Source organism: Amphibalanus amphitrite, unplaced genomic scaffold (genome assembly GCF_019059575.1).
Source record: "Amphibalanus amphitrite isolate SeventyFive unplaced genomic scaffold, NRLGWU_Aamphi_draft 001172F_arrow, whole genome shotgun sequence".
Classification (NCBI taxonomy): Eukaryota; Metazoa; Arthropoda; class Thecostraca; order Balanomorpha; family Balanidae; genus Amphibalanus; species Amphibalanus amphitrite.
Genome location: NW_024882666.1, coordinates 77,324 through 99,317, shown reverse-complemented (window position 1 = coordinate 99,317; position 21,994 = coordinate 77,324). Strand labels below are relative to the sequence as shown.

Sequence of the window (21,994 nt, the reverse complement as noted above, 5' to 3'; positions counted from 1 at the left end):
GGCTAATCCTAATGTTGAGAGGAGGTTATTCAAGTGTCCAACGAGCATTACAGTGGTCAAATCAGTCAACAGTAGCCATTTTTGTTACATTATAAGACAAATTCAATCATGTTTTACACCCTTATTATTTCTAGCGCTCGTCTGTCAATCCTTTTATTTGTCCAGATGTGATCACTGAATTGGCCATCGCAGCTGCCATCGTTTTCGGTGGCGGTTACGATTTCATTAGACATTAGGTATATTTCCCGGGTAGATCTAGAAAGGTATTATTACACTTATGGAGGCTGGAGGAGGCGCCAGCACTGAAAGTGACAGACGTCAAGATTGAAAGTGTGGTCCGAATGGGAAAGAGAGAAAGTGAAAGAAAACGTCCCCTGCTGGTGAAACTTACAAATGAAAGTGAAAAGAAGAACATTTTGGCAAGCGCCAAAAATCTGAAGGGTGAAGAAAACCCATGGAAAAAGCGAGTAGGCATATCACGAGATATGACAAAGATGGAAAGAGACCAGGACATGAGACTGAGGGAAGAACTGAAGGTCAAAAGAGCTGCTGGTGATCACACATGGTACATAAAAAATGGGAAGCTACAAAAGAAAGAGGGAGAGGTGCAGAGAGAAAGGCAAAGAGAGAGCCAGTAAAAACAGATAGATCAAAAAAGAAAGAAGATAGAGATGTGAAAAGGATCATTATAAATTTAGTCAATGTGCAAGGTTTAACAAAACCAAAGGTGATAGAGCTAGAACAGCTCCTACAAACAGACTGTGATTTCATATGCCTTACGGAAACTCAGCAAAAATATGAAAAAGTCCAATTATCAAAGGGCATAAATAAAGTTGATAGTATGCGAGACATGAAAGACAAGAAAGGAGGCGGTTTGCTCCTTATGTACAAATCCAAAGATCTCTTCAATGTAACGAAGGTACAAACTACAAGCAGTGATATTCTCTGTGTAAAGGTGGATATAGCTAGAGAAACAATGTATATAGTGATAGTTTATTTCTCTGTTGTTAGCAAACACGAAGATAAAGTACGAAATGACAGAATGAAAAAGGAAGTGGAGAAAATAATTATGAAAACCAGAGAAGAGCAGGAAGCACTTATGATACACTTATGATGACTTCAACGGACACATTAGTGGACTGGGAAAGCAAAAAGAAGATGACAATGGAAAAACAGTTCTTGAATGGATGAATGATCATGCACTAATTTTACTAAACATGGATGAAAGATGCAAGGGACAGATAACATGGCAGAGAAAAGAACAGCAAAGTGTGATTGATTTTGTAATAGTAAATGATAAATGTTACAAATGGTTTGAAGAAATGAACATAGATGAAGACAGAGAAAAGTTTGATCTCTCAGATCACAATATGATCACTGTGAGCATGAGGCTACCAGATGGTAAGAATCTCAATTTCTCCCAGGGGAAAGAAAAGACAGTAGAATACTACAAGACTGATGAAGAGGCACTGAAAGAGTTTGCAGAGGAAGTATGCAGAAGGGTACAAGATGAAGAGATGCAAACAATGGAGATGTTAAATAGAACTATGCAAAATACTGCAGAGGACAAGCTAAAAGCCAGATATATAAGGAGAGTTCTGAACTCACAAGTACAAGTGAAAGAACCTCCATGGATGACAAAAGAAATAAAAAAAGAAATCAAGAAAAGAAAAGAAATAAACAGGAAAAAGCGAAATGCCCAATCTCAGGAAGAAGTCGAGGCATTGGAAATAGTGTATCTGAAACAGAAAAGACATGTACAATCCCTGATCAAGGAGCAGATGGGTATACATGAGAAGAAGATAACCAATGAAATAAAATGCAGCACAAACAAAAGCAAAGCTCTATGGAAGAACATTGATAGCCTAAGGAGAAGGGATTTAAAAAAGAATGAGGAAACAAACCTGTTCACCTCAGATGGACAAAAGCTGGGGAAAGAAGCAGAAAAGGAAGAACTTATAAGATATTGGAAGACTGTATACCAAAAGCATGCAAATGATATAAGTCAGATATGGAATGAAGAAAGCAAAAATGAATATATCAGAGCATTAGAGAATGAGGAGCAATCTAGCAATGTCAGAAGACCACTACAAGATCATGAAGAGATGGCCCAAACTGCTACCAGAGGCCTGGAGCCAATGACTGAACCAATCATAAGTGAAGAAAAAGTTCAGAGATGTGTGCAAAACATGAAAGGCAAGACATCAGCAGGCCCAGATGGACTGAAAACAGAGATGTACAAAGCACTCCTTAAAACAAGGAATGGAGTGAAGATACTAACAAGCTGTCTGAAGAGAGAAGTGGGAGAAAGCAGGAAAATGAGTGATTGGAAGACATCAAAGACAAGAATGATAAAGAAGGTGCCACGCCCAACAGCGAAGGATTTAAGGCCCATAGCACTTACAAATGTAGCGTACAAAATGTTCATGACCCTGATGAAGAATGAAATTGAAGAACACTTGAGAGAAAATGATGCTGTAATTGAAACCCAAGCTGGATTCACGAAAGGGGGAAAGATTGAAGACAACCTCTTCATACTGAACTATTGTGTGGAAGAAAGCTACAAAAGAAAGACCCCACTCTATGTTACATCTATCGATTACAGAAAAGCATTCGATTCAGTGAAAAGAAGTGAGATGATAAGTGCTTTGATGACATATAAGATTCATCCTAAAGTTATCGATGCCGTAGCAGATATTTACCAAGGCGACTCAACACTTATCAGCTTGAATGATGACACAACAGAAAAGTTGGACGTGACAAGCGGAATCCGACAAGGGTGTACCGGCTCCACAGCCTTATTCAAGATTGTCACATATATAATCACCAGAGAAATACAAAAGACAACTCTTGGTTTCAGAAACGAGAAGTTTTACATTCCAATACTGTTCTTTGCGGATGATGGATTGATACTGGCAGCTTCACTGCAAGAAACACAGCTACTGATAAAAGTTTTAAATGAAGTGAGTAAGAAGTGTGGTCTAGATATAAACAAAGACAAAAGTGCTGTATTGATATTTAACTGTAAAGAACAGCCGGAGGAAGTAGAAGGAATACCCACGGCAGACAAGTTGAAGTATCTTGGTGTGAAGATCGGAAATCAGAGGAATATGTTCAAAGAGCAGAAAAGGCAGATGATACAAAAAGCTCAAAGAATGGCAAATATGACGTATGGGGTGGTCGCAAGAAGTTGCAACAAACTGCTGATAGGGAAAACCTTCTGGAAGAGCCTTGCTCTGCCATCCATATTATATGGTGTCAATATATTCCACGTAACAGAAGAAGAGGTCAAGAAGCTGGAAGTTATAGAAAACGGAGTATATCGGCAGATACTTGGTGCACCGAAATACACAGCCAACTGTGCCCTCCGAGGTGAAATTGGAGCTTCGGCGATGAAAACAAGAGTAATCAAAGGACATCTACAGTATGTTAGAAGCACTCTACAAGGAAATAACCAACTATTGAAGGAAGTGATAGAAACTCAATTAGAAGAAAAGGGTACGAAATGGGCGAGGATGATTATCACACACTTAGAAACCCTAAATCTAAACCAAGGCGACCTTAGAAACATGAAGAAAGAAGAACTAAATAAGAAGATGATTAGTTGGGACGATAAAAGATGGAAAGAGGAAGTAGAGACTAAAACAAGTTTGAAGGTATACAAGAGATGGAAGCTGAAGATAAAAGAGGATGATGTTTATGACAACACCCCGCAATCAAGAATCCTCTTTCAAGCGAGGACGGATACTCTCCCTCTGAACGCAAGGAAGAAGTTTACAAAAGAAAGAACGAACTGTGCCTTGTGTGAAGCGGAAAATGAAGATATTAATCATTTCTTGCTAGAATGTCCAGTATTAAATGAAGTTAGGGTGAATCATCGTGAATTACAACAGCCATACTTGGAAGACAAAGAAGAAGTTATAATGAGATTTCTATTTGATAAGGAAAGAAGGAATATGGAAGAAAAGAAACAGATTTTGTACAGCATGTGGACCCTAAGAACTAAAAGGCAAAAAGAGCTCAATACTTGTTAAGCACCCCGTACCAACTCATAGCGCGATAGTTTAAGTTAAAGTTTAAAAAGAAAAGGAGGAGCCGTTGCAAAGGCAATTCCTCAAAACCGTCAAGTTCAAGTTCAAGTACTGTCGTTGAGAGAGGTTGAGATATGTGGCCCACGCTAGTAGGATGCAGGGTGGTGGCACTAGCGAGTAGCGAGTAGCGTAGTGCGTACCTACCTATTTAGGGGAGCGCCACTAGCAGAGGCGGCGGAATGGGGAGGGCACCGGGGCACCGTGCCCCCTTTGATTTTGGCATTTTAACATTAGCCATATGGGGGTTTCATGGAAAGAATGGGACCAAAAGTCGGCAGTGCCCTCATAATTGAAGGTGTTCCGCCGCCAGTAGCGGCGGAACGCCTTCAATATTAACCCGCGCCCCACTGGGGGGGGGGGCTATTTATAGCCCCCCCCTCCCGTTTTTCTGCAATAACTTCCAAACCGCTTGACGTATCAACGCCAAACTTTCAGTACCTTTGGCTGCATCAATTTGACACCTTGTGTCAAAATTTGAACTTCGTAGCTACCATAGGTCGGCCGGAAATGACGTCAGAGTGACGTCATGTTCGGCCGATTTCGACGCAAAACATTGAACCACGGCAATCGCTCCCAACAAGGCCTCCTCTAACATACCCACTGGGTGGGCAAATGCCTACCCAGTCACCACAATTGCCCACCCAGTGGCGTCGATTTGCCCACCCAGAAGCAAATGCAAAAATAAAGGTCCGGCCAGACGTCCGGTAGGAACTACCACTTCGGTTTCCCGGAAAAAAAAAACTTGCTAGCAGCCAGTGCCCCAGCCCCCAATCACTGCAGTGCAGGTTATTTTTTACAATGGATGCATCTGAATGCAGGGGCGGTAGCAGACTTGGCGTTTGGGGGTGGGGGCAACTTGGTAACTTTGCAACTCTCGCAGTGGCGGTCGCAGGGGGGGGGGCCATCAGGGCCATGGCCCCCCCCCCCCAAAGCCAAATCAGGGGGGGCCATCATATCATTTGGCCCCCCCCAGGGGCGGTCGCAGACTTGGAGTTTGGGGGGGGCCAACTTGTCAAAGGGGCCCCTGCGCTGACCCGGAGGGCCCGGTGCTAGCTTAAAGGGGCCCACGGACGTAGTGCACGGGTGCAGAAATCCAGGCCATGGCCGGTGAAGCGGGGGGGGGGGGGGGTAGTGAGCGGCACCCGAGAGGAGGCTCATTGCGAAATGCGAGCTTTGAGGGTGTACCATGTCGAAAAGGTACCGATAAGTGCATTTTGAAACATTGATATTGTCAATAATTCACGCAACTGTGAATGGACTACCGCAAAAGTAAAGGCGGCGCGGCTAACTTTGCCATTTTCTAAGATCATCGTGCTAAAACTTTTGACAGTGGGTCATCGGTATCTGTTCACTGTTCAATCACATGTGTTCCGTTTCATCTTTTTTGTTTTTACTTGAGCACAAATGTAAGTTTTGAAGGCCATTACAGTAGCCAATACTTCGGAAGATGTATAGTGGGCCAAATATCCTAAATTTGTCGTGCTGCATGGAAAGTAGTGTTGCTGAGAAAAGGGGGTTTTGTTCCAGATTACTGTAGATGCAGAATACATTGTCTGCACCCACTGCAGAATTATTGTTGGTGCAACTGCGCCCACTGCACCCATGGTTCCTACACTTATGGGCCCATCGATAGCGCTTCGGCGATACCTATCGCCTAGAGGCTGCAATGGGGCCCTTAGAGTACGGTGTCAGACCCCCCAGAGGCTGGCGTTGGACCCAAGGGTCAGCGAAGGGCCTCGAAGGCCCCAGGTAGGGCCCCAGAGGCTGATGTGGGCCTTCAGAGGCAAGTGCGTGACGCCCATAGGTAAGGCTTGAGCCCCCCCCCCCCCCCCCGAGAACATAATAGGGCCATCAAAGGCCGGTGTGGGACCTTTAGAGGCTGGTTTGGGCCCATAGGGGCCAGTTTAGGGCCATCAGAGACCAGTACAGGGCCTGCAAAGGGCCGTTTGAGGCCATCAGAGATCGAATTGGGCACTCAAAGGCTAATGTGGGTCCTTACAGGCCAGCATGGAGCCCTCAGAGGTTACCGTGGGGCTCTAAAAGACCGACATGGGCCGGCGTTGGACCCCAGAGGCCAGTAGAGGGCCGTCAAAGACCAAGATGGGCCCTCAGAGACCGATGCGGGCCCTTAGAGGCCGGCATCGGGTCTTCAGAATCCAGTGTGGGGGCCCTCAGAGGCTAATGTGAACCCTTACAGGCCAGCATGGGGCCCTCAAAGGTCAGAATAGGACCCTAAAAGACCGGCATGGGCCGGTGTTGGACCCCAGAGGTCAGTGGAGGGCCCTCAAAGGCCAAGATGGGCCCTCAGACGCCGATGTGGGCCCTGAGCGGCCGGCATCGGGTCTTCAGAAGCCCGTGCGGGCCCTCAGAGACTAAGGTGGGTCCTTACAGGCCAGCACGGGCCCTCAGAGGTCAGTGTGGGGCCCTAAAAGACTGGCATGGGCCGGCGTTGGACCCCAGAGGCCAACAGAAGGCCCTCAAAGTCCAAGATGGGCCCTCATAAGCCGATGCTGACCCTTAGAGGCCGGCATCGGGTCTTATGAATCCAGGGGGCCTCAAAGGCTAATGTGAGCCCTTACAGGCCAGCATGGGGCCCTCAAAGGTCAGAATGGGACCCTAAAAGACTGGCATTGGCCGGTGTTGGACCCCAGAGGCCAGCAGAGGGCCCTCAAAAGCCAAGATGGGCCCTCAGAGGATGATGCGGGCCCTTAGATGCCGGCATCGGGTCTTCAGAATACAGTGCGGGGGCCACAAAGGCTAATGTGTGTCCTTACAGACCAGCATGGGGCCCTCAGAGGTCAGTGTGGGGCCCTAAAAGACCGGCATGGGCCGGCGTTAAACCCCAGAGGCCAGCGGAGGGCCCTCAAAGGCCAAGATGGGCCCTCAGACGCTGATGCGGGCCCTGAGCGGCCGGCATTGGGTCTTCAGAATCCAGTGCGGGGGCCCTCAGAGGCTAATGTGGGTCCTTACAGGCCAGCATGGGGCCCTCAGAGGTCAGTGTGGGGCCCTAAAAGGCCGGCATGGGCCGGCGTTGGACACCAGAGACCAGCGGCGGAGGGCCCTCAAAGGCCAAGATGGGCCCCCAGAGGCCGATGCGGGCTCTTAGAGGCCGGCATCGGGTCTTCAGAATCCAGTGTGGGGCCCTCAGAGACACTTAAAGTCTAGTCTTGGGACTCGAGAGACAGAAATGAGGCCACCAGAGGCCGGTGTGAGGCTCTCAGACGCCGGTTGGGCCCTTGAGGCCGGTTTAGGGGCCCTCAAAGGCCAGTGGAGGGCCCTCAGAGGTCAATGTGGGTCCTCAGCGGTCAATGTGGACGCTTGACCGCCACTGAAGGGCCCTCAGAGGTCAGTGTAGGACCCTCAAAGACTGGTATGGGAGCTGTTAATAGCTGGCGTGGGTTTCTCGAGCCTCGTGACAATCGAATACGGGCCAGGGCCCCATACGGCCATGGGGGCCCATCGGTTGTTTGGGGGGGGGGGGCAAATGATATGATGGCCCCCCCTGATTTGGCTTTGGGGGGGCCATGGCCCTGATGGCCCCCCCCCCTGCGACCGCCACTGGCCCCCCCCCAAACAACCGATGGGCCCCCATGGCCGTATGGGGCCCTGGCCCGTATTCGATTGTCACGAGGCTCGAGAAACCCACGCCAGCTATTAACAGCTCCCATACCAGTCTTTGAGGGTCCTACACTGACCTCTGAGGGCCCTTCAGTGGCGGTCAAGCGTCCACATTGACCGCTGAGGACCCACATTGACCTCTGAGGGCCCTCCACTGGCCTTTGAGGGCCCCTAAACCGGCCTCAAGGGCCCAACCGGCGTCTGAGAGCCTCACACCGGCCTCTGGTGGCCTCATTTCTGTCTCTCGAGTCCCAAGACTAGACTTTAAGTGTCTCTGAGGGCCCCACACTGGATTCTGAAGACCCGATGCCGGCCTCTAAGAGCCCGCATCGGCCTCTGGGGGCCCATCTTGGCCTTTGAGGGCCCTCCGCCGCTGGTCTCTGGTGTCCAACGCCGGCCCATGCCGGCCTTTTAGGGCCCCACACTGACCTCTGAGGGCCCCATGCTGGCCTGTAAGGACCCACATTAGCCTCTGAGGGCCCCCGCACTGGATTCTGAAGACCCAATGCCGGCCGCTCAGGGCCCGCATCAGCGTCTGAGGGCCCATCTTGGCCTTTGAGGGCCCTCCGCTGGCCTCTGGGGTTTAACGCCGGCCCATGCCGGTCTTTTAGGGCCCCACACTGACCTCTGAGGGCCCCATGCTGGTCTGTAAGGACACACATTAGCCTTTGTGGCCCCCGCACTGTATTCTGAAGACCCGATGCCGGCATCTAAGGGCCCGCATCATCCTCTGAGGGCCCATCTTGGCTTTTGAGGGCCCTCTGCTGGCCTCTGGGGTCCAACACCGGCCAATGCCAGTCTTTTAGGGTCCCATTCTGACCTTTGAGGGCCCCATGCTGGCCTGTAAGGGCTCACATTAGCCTTTGAGGCCCCCTGGATTCATAAGACCCGATGCCGGCCTCTAAGGGTCAGCATCGGCTTATGAGGGCCCATCTTGGACTTTGAGGGCCTTCTGTTGGCCTCTGGGGTCCAACGCCGGCCCATGCCAGTCTTTTAGGGCCCCACACTGACCTCTGAGGGCCCGTGCTGGCCTGTAAGGACCCACCTTAGTCTCTGAGGGCCCGCACGGGCTTCTGAAGACCCGATGCCGGCCGCTCAGGGCCCACATCGGCGTCTGAGGGCCCATCTTGGCCTTTGAGGGCCCTCCACTGACCTCTGGGGTCCAACACCGGCCCATGCCGGTCTTTTAGGGTCCTATTCTGACCTTTGAGGGCCCCATGCTGGCCTGTAAGGGTTCACATTAGCCTCTGAGGGCCCCCACACTGGATTCTGAAGACCCGATGCCGGCCTCTAAGGGCCCGCATCGGTCTCTGAGGGCCCATCTTGGTCTTTGACGGCCCTCTACTGGCCTCTGGGGTCCAACGCCGGCCCATGTCGGTCTTTTAGAGCCCCACGGTAACCTCTGAGGGCTCCATGCTGGCCTGTAAGGACCCACATTAGCCTTTGAGTGCCCAATTCGATCTCTGATGGCCTCAAACGGCCCTTTGCAGGCCCTGTACTGGTCTCTGATGGCCCTAAACTGGCCCCTATGGGCCCAAACCAGCCTCTAAAGGTCCCACACCGGCCTTTGATGGCCCTATTATGTTCTCGGGGGGGGGGGCTCAAGCCTTACCTATGGGCGTCACGCACTTGCCTCTGAAGGCCCACATCAGCCTCTGGGGCCCTACCTGGGGCCTTCGAGGCCCTTCGCTGACCCTTGGGTCCAACGCCAGCCTCTGGGGGGTCTGACACCGTACTCTAAGGGCCAGGGGTGTCGATTTTTCAAAATGGTTGGGGGTGCTCAACCCCTGCACCGGGTGAAAGATTGCAGCTTTGCCATTGGGCACAACCGTATAGGGTTGGTTATCCCCATAAGGTACTGAATACTGATAATGCCGAGATTTCCACTAATATTTCCCAAGGGCAGAACGTTCTTCTTGAAAATCATTCCGCTCGCCCTAGTACTTGGCTACCTTATTACATAAACATCTTTCCGAAAAAAGTCGTATATTTGCCGGCAGTATGGCAGCAGCCCCGGCACCTCTGTTAAAAGGTGACAGAAACCGATGACGGCGATTAGCACCGGTGCAGCAGTCGCTGCGGTCCGCAGGGGCGGACATTGCGCGGAGACAACGGTAGCTACGATGCTCTGGCAGTAATTAGACGATCACGATAATCGCTGAAAAAATGAAAGGTGATCGCATTTGGATATTTACAGGTTTACGATTTTCCTCAGTGGCGTAGCCAGGTGGGCCCGTGAGGCACGTGCCCCCCCCCCCCCATCAGGTTCAGGGTCCCCTCGGGTTATTAGGGCCTGAGGGGCCCTGCGGCGCCAATTGGCCGATAAGGGTCCATGTTGACCATATTTGGACTCAGAAGGGCCCCACAGGGCTCGTAAAAAAACACCTCATGGGCCCACAAGTATCAACAATAATATCTCCATAAGGGCCCAAGCCAGACTCTGAGGGCCCCTTACCGGCCTCGGAGGGCCACTTGCCGGACTCTGGGGGTCCTAACCGGCCTATTCCCAGCCAGCAAATTTGGCCTTGGCCGTAGCTGGTTTTACTCTGGATAGCTCAGGCATTTGCTCCGGCTAAAGCACGGGCAAGGTCTGGGGCTCTACTGGAGCTGACACGATCCCGGAGCTCGCCCGCACCACAGCCGGACTTATGCCGCATCAGCCGTGCCGTACCTCCACCGTACTTCAGCCACAGTAAGCCAGAGCAGCTATGAGGCAGCCGGACTGGTCGTAAGGGAGCCGGACTTGAGCCGTGGCAGGGAGCCGGACTTGAGCCAGACTTGGCGGTCCGGAACCATACCAACCCGGGAGCGCTACGGCCAAGACTGGCTAACCGGAATAGAGCCGTATCGACCCAAACCCCGGCTCTGACGGCGTTCCTTTTATACCGGCCCGAGTCTGGCATGTCGGAGTTGCCGGGGCAAAACGGACTTGCGCCGAACCAAATTGCTGGCTGGGTTAGGGGGCTCTGGGAGCTCTCTGGGAGCTCCACACCCGCCTGTAATAGCACCACACCTATTTCTCTGAGGGCCCCTATAACGGCGACTGTGAGGGCCCTCACCGGCGCCTCTGAGCGCCACACCGGCGTCTCTGAGGGCCCCACACCCCTAACTCTGAGGCCCCACACCAATGCATTTAAAAACCCCACATGGGCGATTCTGAGGGCCCTTGTCAGTTATCAGCGACCCTGACGGTCCCACACAGGTGACTCGGAGGGTCCCAGCGGCGTCTGAGAGCGCCATGCCGGTCTCTGAGAACCACACAAGGCTCCTGATGGCACCGGTGACCTCTTGATATCTTCTTGTCGGCCTATGAAGGGTCCGTTCCGTAACAGCAGTTCTGAGGCCACACGCGCGCCTCACCTAAACCAGTGTCTCTGAGAGCCCCCACAACGGCGCCTGTGAGGGCCATACATTGCCATATCTGAGGGCCCCACACTAGTGCCTCTTAAGGCCCTATATCGGCGGCTTTGAGGGCCCAACATCGTCGCTTCTGAAGGCCCCACAAGTGCACATGTGATGGCCGCCCACCGGTGACATTTGAAGGCCCCACACCGGCGACTCTGAGGGCCCCATCGGCATCTGAGCCCGTGCCGGTCTCTAGAGACGACCCCACAGGGTTTCTGAAGGTACCACCGGCCTCTGATGGCACTTTGCCGGCCTCTGAGGGCCCGTCGCCGGTCTCTGGAGCCCCCTGCCGGCTTGTAAAGGGTACACGCCATCAGCTCTAAGGGTCCGACACCCGTCTACGACGGACCCACACCAGTGTCTTTGCAACTTAACGTCTTTTTACGCCCTTCTTCTTAAGACTAACTTTTACTTTCTTTACATCTTTACTTCATGCATTGTAAATTGCGTAATTGTTTTATTTTTAGTAGTGAAAGACTGCGGAACCAATTATTTTCCTCAAGCAGTCCAGAGTTAGTGGGAGTTTTTGAGGGACCAAATCATTGGGGATGCTAAACTGGAACATTTGGGGGTGCCCGGAAAACCATTGGGGGTGCTCATTTGAGCATTGGGGGTGCTGCAGCACCCCCAAAGGTATACAAATCGACACCCATGCTAAGGGCCCCATTGCAGCCTCTAGGCGATAGGTATCGCCGAAGCGCTATCGATGGGCCCATAAGTGTAGGAACCATGGGTGCAGTGGGCGCAGTTGCACCAACAATAATTCTGCAGTGGGTGCAGACAATGTATTCTGCATCTACAGTAATCTGGAACAAAACCCCCTTTTCTCAGCAACACTACTTTCCATGCAGCACGACAAATTTAGGATATTTGGCCCACTATACATCTTCCGAAGTATTGGCTACTGTAATGGCCTTCAAAACTTAGGGGAAAGTGGGTGTATTGCGCCCTCCTAACCAATTGCGCCCACCAACATTCCCACGGATTCAATTGCATGTTTTGAATTTTGTGTTCGAAAACATTATTTTCCCCACTGGTTAGTTCTTTTTATGGCCCAAGCTCTCCGATAAAGCCAATCAGCAAGGCTCATTACGCCATCAAAGATGTCACGGCGTTTTCTTAACTTTTTTGCAGTATTTTGAACCATTGGCTATAAAAATTTGTGATAGTTGGGTGATTTTCAGAGTGATATTTAGAATGAAAAACCCTTTTTTCATTATATTTCACTGAAACAGTAAACTTCCTTCAACATCTTTGTGATAACTTCTACGCTTTTATTAAAAAGTACCTCAATTCTAAATGCGCCCATGGCAATTGCGCCAGGGGGGCGCAAATAGAATAATGGTGTAGCTATTATATCACGACAGTATGAATGCATCACTAACTGATTGCAATAGAGAAGGAGTTTAATGTCAGGCAGGGGAGCAACCCGCTGTCGTCAGTCCGCAAATTATTTCTCTCGTCAAACTTATAATGCAGCTGCCATTTAGGCTTCGAACTTGTGGTGTAATTGACAAAATACAACATTTTCAACATGGACTTAGGCGTGAGAGGTGACAGCTATGATAAAAAGTAAAAACTGATGTCATAAAGCTGTCGAAACGATAATAATTATTAATTTTGAGAGAAACGATTGAAAATGTAACCGTATAGGCGCATACGTTCACATATATCTAGTCGGTTACAATAAACGTTTTCGTTGCACTTTTACAAGCGTACGGACACATGTAAAGTTATCTACCTGGGTAAAAAACATTGCGATTTACACCTACATTTATTATTTAACCAGCGTGAATAACATTATAAATGTTAAAGTAAGCCGCAATGACATTAGACTGCCGGGCTGTATGCATTCCGTCTCATTCGCTTAGCCATGTTAAAGTATAGGGCGCAATTGGGTTCTAATTGCGCCATCCCCCTGGCGCAATTTACAGCAGTTGTTGGCAAATGCGCCCTTTTGCATGTTTCTGAAAAGCAGCTGTCAGAAGCAAACGAAACATTCTTGATTGATCGGGAGGCTCTTACATCGTAGCCAATGAGCTCCTCTTTGAAATGGTTACCAGTGCATGCTTATATCTCCAGCGGTTTTCTTACAATTAGCGTTTTTCCTTAAGGTGGCGCAATTCACCCTCCTTCCCCTACATTTGTGCTCAAGTAAAAACAAAAAAGATGAAACGGAACACATGTGATTGAACAGTGAACAGATACCGATGACCCACTGTCAAAAGTTTTAGCACGATGATCTTAGAAAATGGCAAAGTTAGCCGCGCCGCCTTTACTTTTGCGGTAGTCCATTCACAGTTGCGTGAATTATTGACAATATCAATGTTTAAAAATGCACTTATCGGTACCTTTTCGACATGGTACACCCTCAAAGCTCGCATTTCGCAATGAGCCTCCTCTCGGGTGCCGCTCACTACCCCCCCCCCCCCCCGCTTCACCGGCCATGGCCTGGATTTCTGCACCCGTGCACTACGTCCGTGGGCCCCTTTAAGCTAGCACCGGGCCCTCCGGGTCAGCGCAGGGACCCCTTTGACAAGTTGGCCCCCCCCAAACTCCAAGTCTGCGACCGCCCCTGAACTCTCGGAGGGGGGGCGGTGCTAGCTTAACCCGCGCCCTGCTGGGGGTCCTGGATTTCCACGCCCTGCTGGGGGGGGGGTGTTTGAACACCCCCCCTTGTAACTCGGCTCCTGGGCCACGTAGCGATACGCGGAAGGCGGCGTTCGAAAGAGCGTCAAAAATAATGACGAAATCACTTCGGTCAATTTTTTGGTCAGGTCAAAGGTCAGGTCACCAGAGGTCATTAAAGGCAAAATTTCGCCGATTTCCAGGTCGAATGTCGAAAATTTCCAAGAAGCCAACGCATAACTCGGGAACCAATAGAGCTACAGCGCCGCGGAAAAGCGCATTCGATAGCCCTATTAACGCCCTTTCTGAGTAATTCTCTCAGATTTGACCTAACGTCAACGGTTTTGCCTGCAGGGGGCAAAAACTGCAAAAATAGCCGATTTTTTCGAAAACAGTTTTTCTGCAATAACTTTTGACCCAAGCCTTGTACGAGCTTCCTTTTACCGGCATCGTGTTCCTCTCGTCAAGACGCATCGAATGAACTATAACTTGACCTTGAAAGGTCAACTTGAAAATTTGACCTCAGGTCAAGGTCATGACCTGACCGGAAAGGGTCATGTTGCATATCAGTCGATCCGTATCGTCGAGCTGAACACATCTAAGGCGTTTTCATTGCTCTAGCATGCCTCTATCAAAAGTTATTTGCGAAAAACTGTTAGATACCATTCGTGACCTAAGATGACCTCAGGGCATAAACAAGGGTCACGGACACCATTTTCAAGTTCAGTGTGTCTAAACCACTTGTAATTCGGTGTTTGGGAGTGTTTATAATGTCTTTCATCCAAAAGAGGCGCATTTCAATTTTCTCCCATTGACTTATAATGGGGAGGTCGCAAAATTGACCTGACCTTAGGTCATCGATATCAAAATTCTGAGATATACATTTTGTACATGCTATTGCTCTTAGCAATCGCTGAAAGTTTCAAAGCGATCGGTCACTCGGTGTAGCTATGACAGACATTGAAAGTTTTTATGAGGTGAGGTCACTTCAAGTGACCTGGTGACCTGACCTTGAATGACCTTGGTCTGAAATTTTCACAACATGTGTAGAATTGATGTATGATAAGGTGTACCAAAAACGGCGGCGCTCCGCGCCGCCGTTTTTGAGATATTCGCGAAAAACCACAAGGGGGGGTGTTCAAACACCCCCCCCCCCCAGCAGGGCGCGGGTTAAGGGGCCCATGGCCATAGCGGCCTCAAAGGCCCGAATGGAACCCCAGAGGCCGATGTGGGCTCTCAGAGGCCAGTGCGTGACGCCTAAGGGTGTAAGCCATGGGTCCCCAGCCACACAACAAAATAGGGCCATCAGAGACCTTATAGGCTGATTGGGGACTAAATAGGGCCTCAATTTGGAGCCATCAGAGGTTAATGTGGGCCTCAGATGTCAGTGTGAGGCCCTTATAAGACTGACATTGGTCCTCAGAGACCGGCATCGATCCTTCAGAAGCCAGTACGGGGCCCTCAGAGGCACAAAAGGGTCAGTCTTGGATCTCAGAGGCAGAAAATGGGCCATCAGAAACCGGTGTGGGACCTTTAAAGGTCGGTTTGTGCCCTCAGAGGCCAGTTTAAGGCCCTCAGAGACCAGTACAGGGCCTGAAAATGGCAGTTTGAGGCCATCAGAGGCCGACTTAGGCTCTCAAAGGCTAATGCGGGTCCTTGAGGCAAGGATGGGACCCTCAGCGTCCCATCCACACTAAAAGACAGGCTTGGGCTGGTGTTGGACCCCAGAGTCCAGAAAAGGCCAAGTTGAGCCCTCAGAGCCGATGCAGGTCCTTAACCCGGCAGTTGCTGGGGTATTTCGCCACCCACCGTTTGCTGGGGGGGGGGGGGCGTTAAACGCCCCCAGCCAATAACTCGAGAACCAATAGGCGCAGCGAAACGCACGAGGCGGCAAACGAAAGAACGCGACGAGACGCTTCAGATGAGTACTTTAAAGTTGAATTTTGAGGTCACAGGTCTGGTCAAGGTCAGGTCAAACACCTGAAATCGGACTTTCAGTAGCATGGACTTCAGGACTTCACAATGGGCGCCTCTCGTCATAAACTCTGTCAAAACGGTGCACAATCCATCATATACCTAAGGCCTAAAAGAGTGACAGCTCCATGTAGGGGTCAGTCAAGCATAGGTCAGGGTCAAGGTCAGGTCAACCGGGTAGGCACATATCCCCGAAAATCAAAACTGATATTCGCAGCCTGTGACACATGTTTTATGGGTAATTTGGGGCGTAGAACACGATGGTGACATTCATTTTATCATATGTGTGCGTGTTTGGCTCAAAAAGTTCAATTTAAGAAATGCATGTATCATGGTCGTGAAGTAGTCATGAGAAATTGCCAAGATTCAGTTCAAGATTTTGGAAAATGAGGAACGATAATCAATAATCGAAGATAGCCATTTGATTGTTCATGGTATTGTCAGTCTAATGGCGGCATGTCTGTATGTCTATTCTGTGATTTTATATGATTTTTTGAACACATAAAGTTTTTGGTCGAAAACCAAGAAATCATGACGTCACTGAAACCTCGATATCTCAAAAATTTTCCAGCCGATTTTTTTTTAAATTTTGTCACAATAAACGTCAATCAATTCCCTACAGGTACCCAAAATTTGGCGCGCCTGCGGCGCGCCGTTTTTTTTGCTATGGCCCAGCGAAAAAAGTTGGGGCGTTGAACGCCTTCCCCCCAGCAACTCGGGGGTAACCCTCGCCCGTATAGGGGGGAGTCGAACGGACACCCCTCGATTTTTTGCGAATAACTCGCGTAAAAAGCGGCCGATCGCGACGAAACATTCAGTACCCTCGCGTTGATCAATTATACACCTACCAGTACCCTGCAAATTTCATGACCCTGACCTTAATGACCTTTGACCTGTGACCTACTTTTTGAGACCATGTTTGGCCGGAATCGCGATTCGGTGTGTCGGCTCGCATTAGCCACGCGTATGCAGTCTTTTCTGGTTTCAAACGTTCAAACATGGGATATGATGTTGCTCCCATGCATTAGGGTGGGTGTCAAGGTCACTTGAATTTTAGGTCAGGTCATGTACCTTTGATGACCTCGGTTCACTTTTTCGAGTTTTACATGTTTCTAGGCTATTTTTTTAGCTGAAATCGAATTTAGCAACCATTTGAACATTTACGAAGTATTTTTGGTGCCTTCGTAACATGTTACGAAGCTGTCAGAGGAGGTTGCCACCTACTACGAATACCCGGCAAAACCCTTACTGGTTGACCTGACCTGACCTGACCCGACCTGATCTAAATGCATGAAGACATCATCCATGATCATAACTAACATGATATTCGTGATCAGCACCCCGAAAAACCATAGCACCCTTTACGACGTTCTAACAGCCAACGTCCCGATTTTCCCGACTTTTGGGTCCATGACCTGACCTGGAAGGTCAGCCGATGACCTAGGACCTTAGCCCTTGCCGGCACAGGGGGGGTCGATGCAACCCCCCTAAGGTTTTTTCGCGAATAACTCGCGTAAAAAGCGGCCGATCGCGATGAAACTTTCAGTACCCTCGCATTGATCAATTTTACACCTACCCTTAAAATTTCATCACCCTGACCCCAATGACCTTTGCCCTGTGACCTCTTTTCCGTGACCATGTTTGGCCGAAATCGCGATTCGGCGTATGTCGGCTCGCATTAGCCGCGCGTTTGCAAGCTTTTCGTGGTTTCAAACGTTCAAACATGTGATTTGATGTTGCTCCCATACATAAGGGTGGGTGTCAAGGTCACCTGAAGGTCAGGTCAGGTCATTGACCTTTGGTGACCTCGGGTGACCTCGGTTCACTTTTTCGAGTTTTTTTTTTCATGTTCTAGGCTAGTTTCTTAGCTGAATTCGAATTTAGCAGCCATTTGAACATTTACGAAGTAGTTTCGGTGCCTTCGTAACATGTTACTCAAAACTAACACTATATTCGTGATCAGCACCCCGGAAAACCACATAGCAGCCACACTTTACGACTTTCTAACAGGTCCCGATTTTCCCGGTTTTCGGGTCATTGACCTGACCTGGAAGGTCACCCGATGACCTAGGACCTTAAAATTGGGTATCATCGGCTTCCTCTCGTGACGGGGAACACGCTCGTTTTTTCCCGTGAAGCTCTAGCTTGATCAGGGGCCAAACGCGTGGGGGGGGGGGTCGTGCCGCCGAAGGACGCAATGGCCTGTGCCGGCGAGGGTTAAAATTGGGTATCATCGGCTTCCTCTCGTCACGGGCAACACGCTTGTTTTTTTCCGCGAAGCTCTAGCTCGATCAGGAGGGAAACGGCAAGGGAGGTCCAACGCCTCCCCCCCCCCCTCCTATACGTTCGCGGCTGGAAAAACACCAATACAGGGGATGGTTAAAGGCCGGCATCGGGTCTTCAGAATCCAGTGCGGGGCCCTCAGAGGCTAATATGGGCCTTTACAGGCCAGCATGGGGCCTTAGAGGTCAGTGTGGGACCCTCAAAGACCGGCATGGGCCAGCAGGATAGCGCACTACAAGGCCAAGGATGTATTACAAGTAGATTAAGGTCAATAAAAGCCGTATTTAGATGAAGAGGACGCGCCAAGAGTAAGCTGACCATGCCTCCTAAAAAGAGGCAGCGAGCATCACCTACCTATTCGATTTCTGGTTCAAGGAGCAATCATAATAAGTTTAACTCTGCACATTTGCAGTCTTCTTAAAATTTTAAATGTATGTAGACTAGAGATGTCAAATGGATACCAACTTTTTGGTACCTATACCGATACCAAACCGATACCAACTTGGTATTTGGTATTTTGATCCTAATGTTGTTGGTATTTTGTTGGTATTACGAATCCGGCTAATGTATAAGAGGATACGAATTCGGTAAAAAGTTGGTATTTCCCTCATGTTCCCAAGTTGGTTTGGTTTCGGTATTTTTCATGGTTTTGGTTGACATTTGGTTTGGTATCGGTATCCTGATTTTCCGTTATTGACATCACTAATGTAGACAATAGGCATACCTTTAAGGTGAAATACATACGAAATACCATATCACACACGACAAACGTTAAACTATAAATGGCACAGTTGGTTGACTGTGAAAGTGACATAGGCCTTAAAGGGACTGTCCCACCTTTGCATTAGTTCTGAGTTGAGATAGCCAAGTTGGCGGCCAGGTTCAGAAACCACTATAATCCTGGTCGCAATATCTTCAGTTTCGTGGTGTTAAAGAAATTCGTTCCCTTCATTTGAAAAGTGGCCCTTCGCTAAGGCCCTATCTCTTAACTATTAACGGCCATTTGATGACGTCATCAGCCGTTTCACGCGTTCGACCTGTTTTACGAATAAGTTGAAATCGGCGCCGGGGAAATCTTGCTACTTGTTATTGTATGAGCCGCGTCATATTTGAGAGCAAATACCTATATTTGCTGCCAAATTTCCTCCACATTGACATGAAGTAAATCCTTCATTACGTCACGGATCCGATCTAAATGACGTCACGATGAAATATAAAAGTCGCAATATCTCAAAAAGTATACAATGAAAACGTGTAAAAACTTGCAGAATTCGTCACAATATCATGAGTAACATTTCCGAATCCTAAATGGTACTTTTTTGAAGGTGGGATAGTCCCTTTAACCCGCCCCCCCCCCCAGTCGCAGGTGAAAATGGTTGCACCCCAACACAAGTGACTGGATCTGCCCTTGGGCAGGGGAGCGGCGAAAAATTTTGCCCACCCAGTGAAAAATCCTTAGAGGAGGCCCTGGCTCCCAAGGGCTCAGTTTTTAAGCTAGATCCAATTTCTTTGCATGAGAGGACTCAGGATAGACTGCGCTATCAAACTGCTATCTCGGATTTTCGAAATTTTGAAAATTTCGAAAATTTTATATAATAAAATTCAAAATTTACATTTTTACATTTTTTCAAAAAGTGTTTGACTTTTCGAAAAAACCGGAATATATGTGATAGAACGCGTTATTATGACTAACTGTAGCAAGTTTTAGCTAAATATCTTCAAAAATGGCCAAGTTATACGCATTATTGCAAAAAATTCACATATTAATTTTTCAAATCAATTTTTCAGCACGTATTTGACATCGTACGCCAATATAAATAGCACCGTCGTGTTCCTGAGCTCAAACTGCATCCAATAGACACCTTTTTTGTTGAAAAATTTTAACTTCAAAATTTGACCTTTTTTGACCTGAAAGTGACCTGACCTAAGCTAAATTCGACTCAAAATGACCTCGAATGACACAGACGACATCAAATCCGAAATCTTTGGCCTAAATGGACCATAAAACATGTGTCACGTGACCGACGCATGATATAATATTTTCGTGACCTGTGGTGACCTGACCTTGACCTGAAAATCAAAGTACAAGTTTGGTACCCTCAAGGTATCTAGAGCATCTGTTCACGAGTGTGTGAACCAAAAATGAGCCTGATCTGACTTGTAAGACGGCGGCCAGAGCCCAAAACGTGAACAAGCCAAAATGCTAATATGTTTTACTTTGACCTGACCTGTGACGTCATCGGTGACCTCGAGGTCAATGAAATTAGGTTTCGCTCGACAGTTTTTCCGGGGCTATCAGACGCCGTTTGAATTTTGACGATCGGCCCAGTAGTTTCGGAGTTAGGAGGGGGGGCTATGAATAGCCCCCCCCCCCAGTAGGGCGTGTTATACGCAGACCCCAGTGGGGCGCGGGTTAAGGGGAGGGGGGGGGGGGCACTGCCGACTTTTGGTCCCATTCTTTCCATGCAGCGCCCATAGGGCTGATGTTAAAATGCCCAAATCAAAGGGGGGCACGGTGCCGCGGTGCCCTCCCCGTTCCGCCGCCTATGTCCGCCGCTACCGGCCAGTAGGACATCCAGCTATATCTGAAAATCAACCCTCATGCGCAGTTTTGCGTCTTGCATATCTGAGTGCATGATTCTTGCGTCCCTCCGCGTAGAACCCCTGGCGAGGATGACCTAGTCGGAACTCACGCGGGAAACCAGAAGCTCATCGAATTAACCTTCCAGGCGATGGGGGGGGGGGGGATTTTCCCCCATTAGTTTTTTCGTTATATTTCCAGAACCGCTGCGTCGATCGTCACCAAACTTTCATTACCCTCCCGTGAATAGCTTTTACACATTGTGTCCAATTATTTCCAAAGGCTATGATAGGTTTGCCGCTAATGACGTAGGAATGACGTCATTTCTGCCATTTTCGACCCAATAAAGGGTTTCACGGGAAGAGCTATCAGGCCTACCCACAGGTTTAGAGATACAGAAAAAAATATTTAGGACATAAAAGGTGTAGAATTAACAGGGCTATAAATATAAAACTCGAAAAGCAAAGACCACTATTAGACTCCCCGTGACGAGCTGCATCGAATCAATACCCATTTTATGCAAAACTATCAACTTTGAACTTTGACTTTTCTTGACCTGACCTTGACCTGACCACTAGAAAGTGGCATTAACCGTACCTGATGGTCTTATAACCAACACCATTGAGTTGGAAATAAAAATTTGCCATAAAACATGCATCGCACAACCCGCACAACCCTAGTAAGGTGGGGTTTATTTGCTGACCCTTGGTGACCTGACCTGTGACCTGACCTAATATTATCAGTGACCTCTAATAGCAACAGATGTACTAGGCAACTGACGCCCTATCGCTGATTTTCGACAAAATGCGTTTTACTCGATGTTATAGCGCATTCCCTAGAAGACCCGTGAACGGCAAAACATTTCATCTTTGACCTGACCTGTGACGTCATTGGTGACCCCGAGTTCAATGAAATTTGAATTCCATCAACAAATTTGACAGGGCTATCGAACGCCGTTTGAATTTTACGGATCCGCCCAGTAGTTTCGGAGATACGGGGGGAATGCCCCCCCCCCCCCCCACCGCGCGGAAGGTGGCCGGGAGGCCCACCGCCTGACGGGTTAAAGGGACCCTCCCACCTTAACATTAGATTTGAGTTGAGATAGCCAAAATGGGGTCGGTCCCTGGCTCACAATTACCGGTTTCGGCACTCACAACATCGAGAAATGCCTTAAATCGGAAATATTGAATTTCAAAATTGCAGCATTTTGATTCAGAGGGGCTAATGCACAGGAATACCCCTCTGAATGTGTGACGTCAGCGCAGATATCTAACGATTTTTAAATGTTTGACTTAAACGTTTTGTAGCACGCGGTGGTATATGCTGCTTTGCGCGCAACAAGTGCCGCACTTTCAGCTGCCAAACTATTGCTTCCAAATAAAGTCGCTAGGAACAGCGGAGATCCCAAAAAGTA

The 21,994-nt window shown here is 49.0% G+C and overlaps 1 protein-coding gene across 1 annotated transcript; it reads left to right on the top strand.

Moving 5' to 3' along the window:
- Nucleotides 1-33: 33 nt before the first annotated feature.
- Nucleotides 34-4,136, top strand: LOC122370834. The gene is made up of 2 exons (XM_043346771.1): nt 34-2,137; nt 3,166-4,136. The coding sequence occupies exons 1-2, from the start codon at nt 2,056-2,058 to the stop codon at nt 4,032-4,034; spliced, it is 951 nt and encodes a 316-aa protein (XP_043202706.1). The 5' UTR covers nt 34-2,055; the 3' UTR covers nt 4,035-4,136.
- Nucleotides 4,137-21,994: the final 17,858 nt, after the last annotated feature.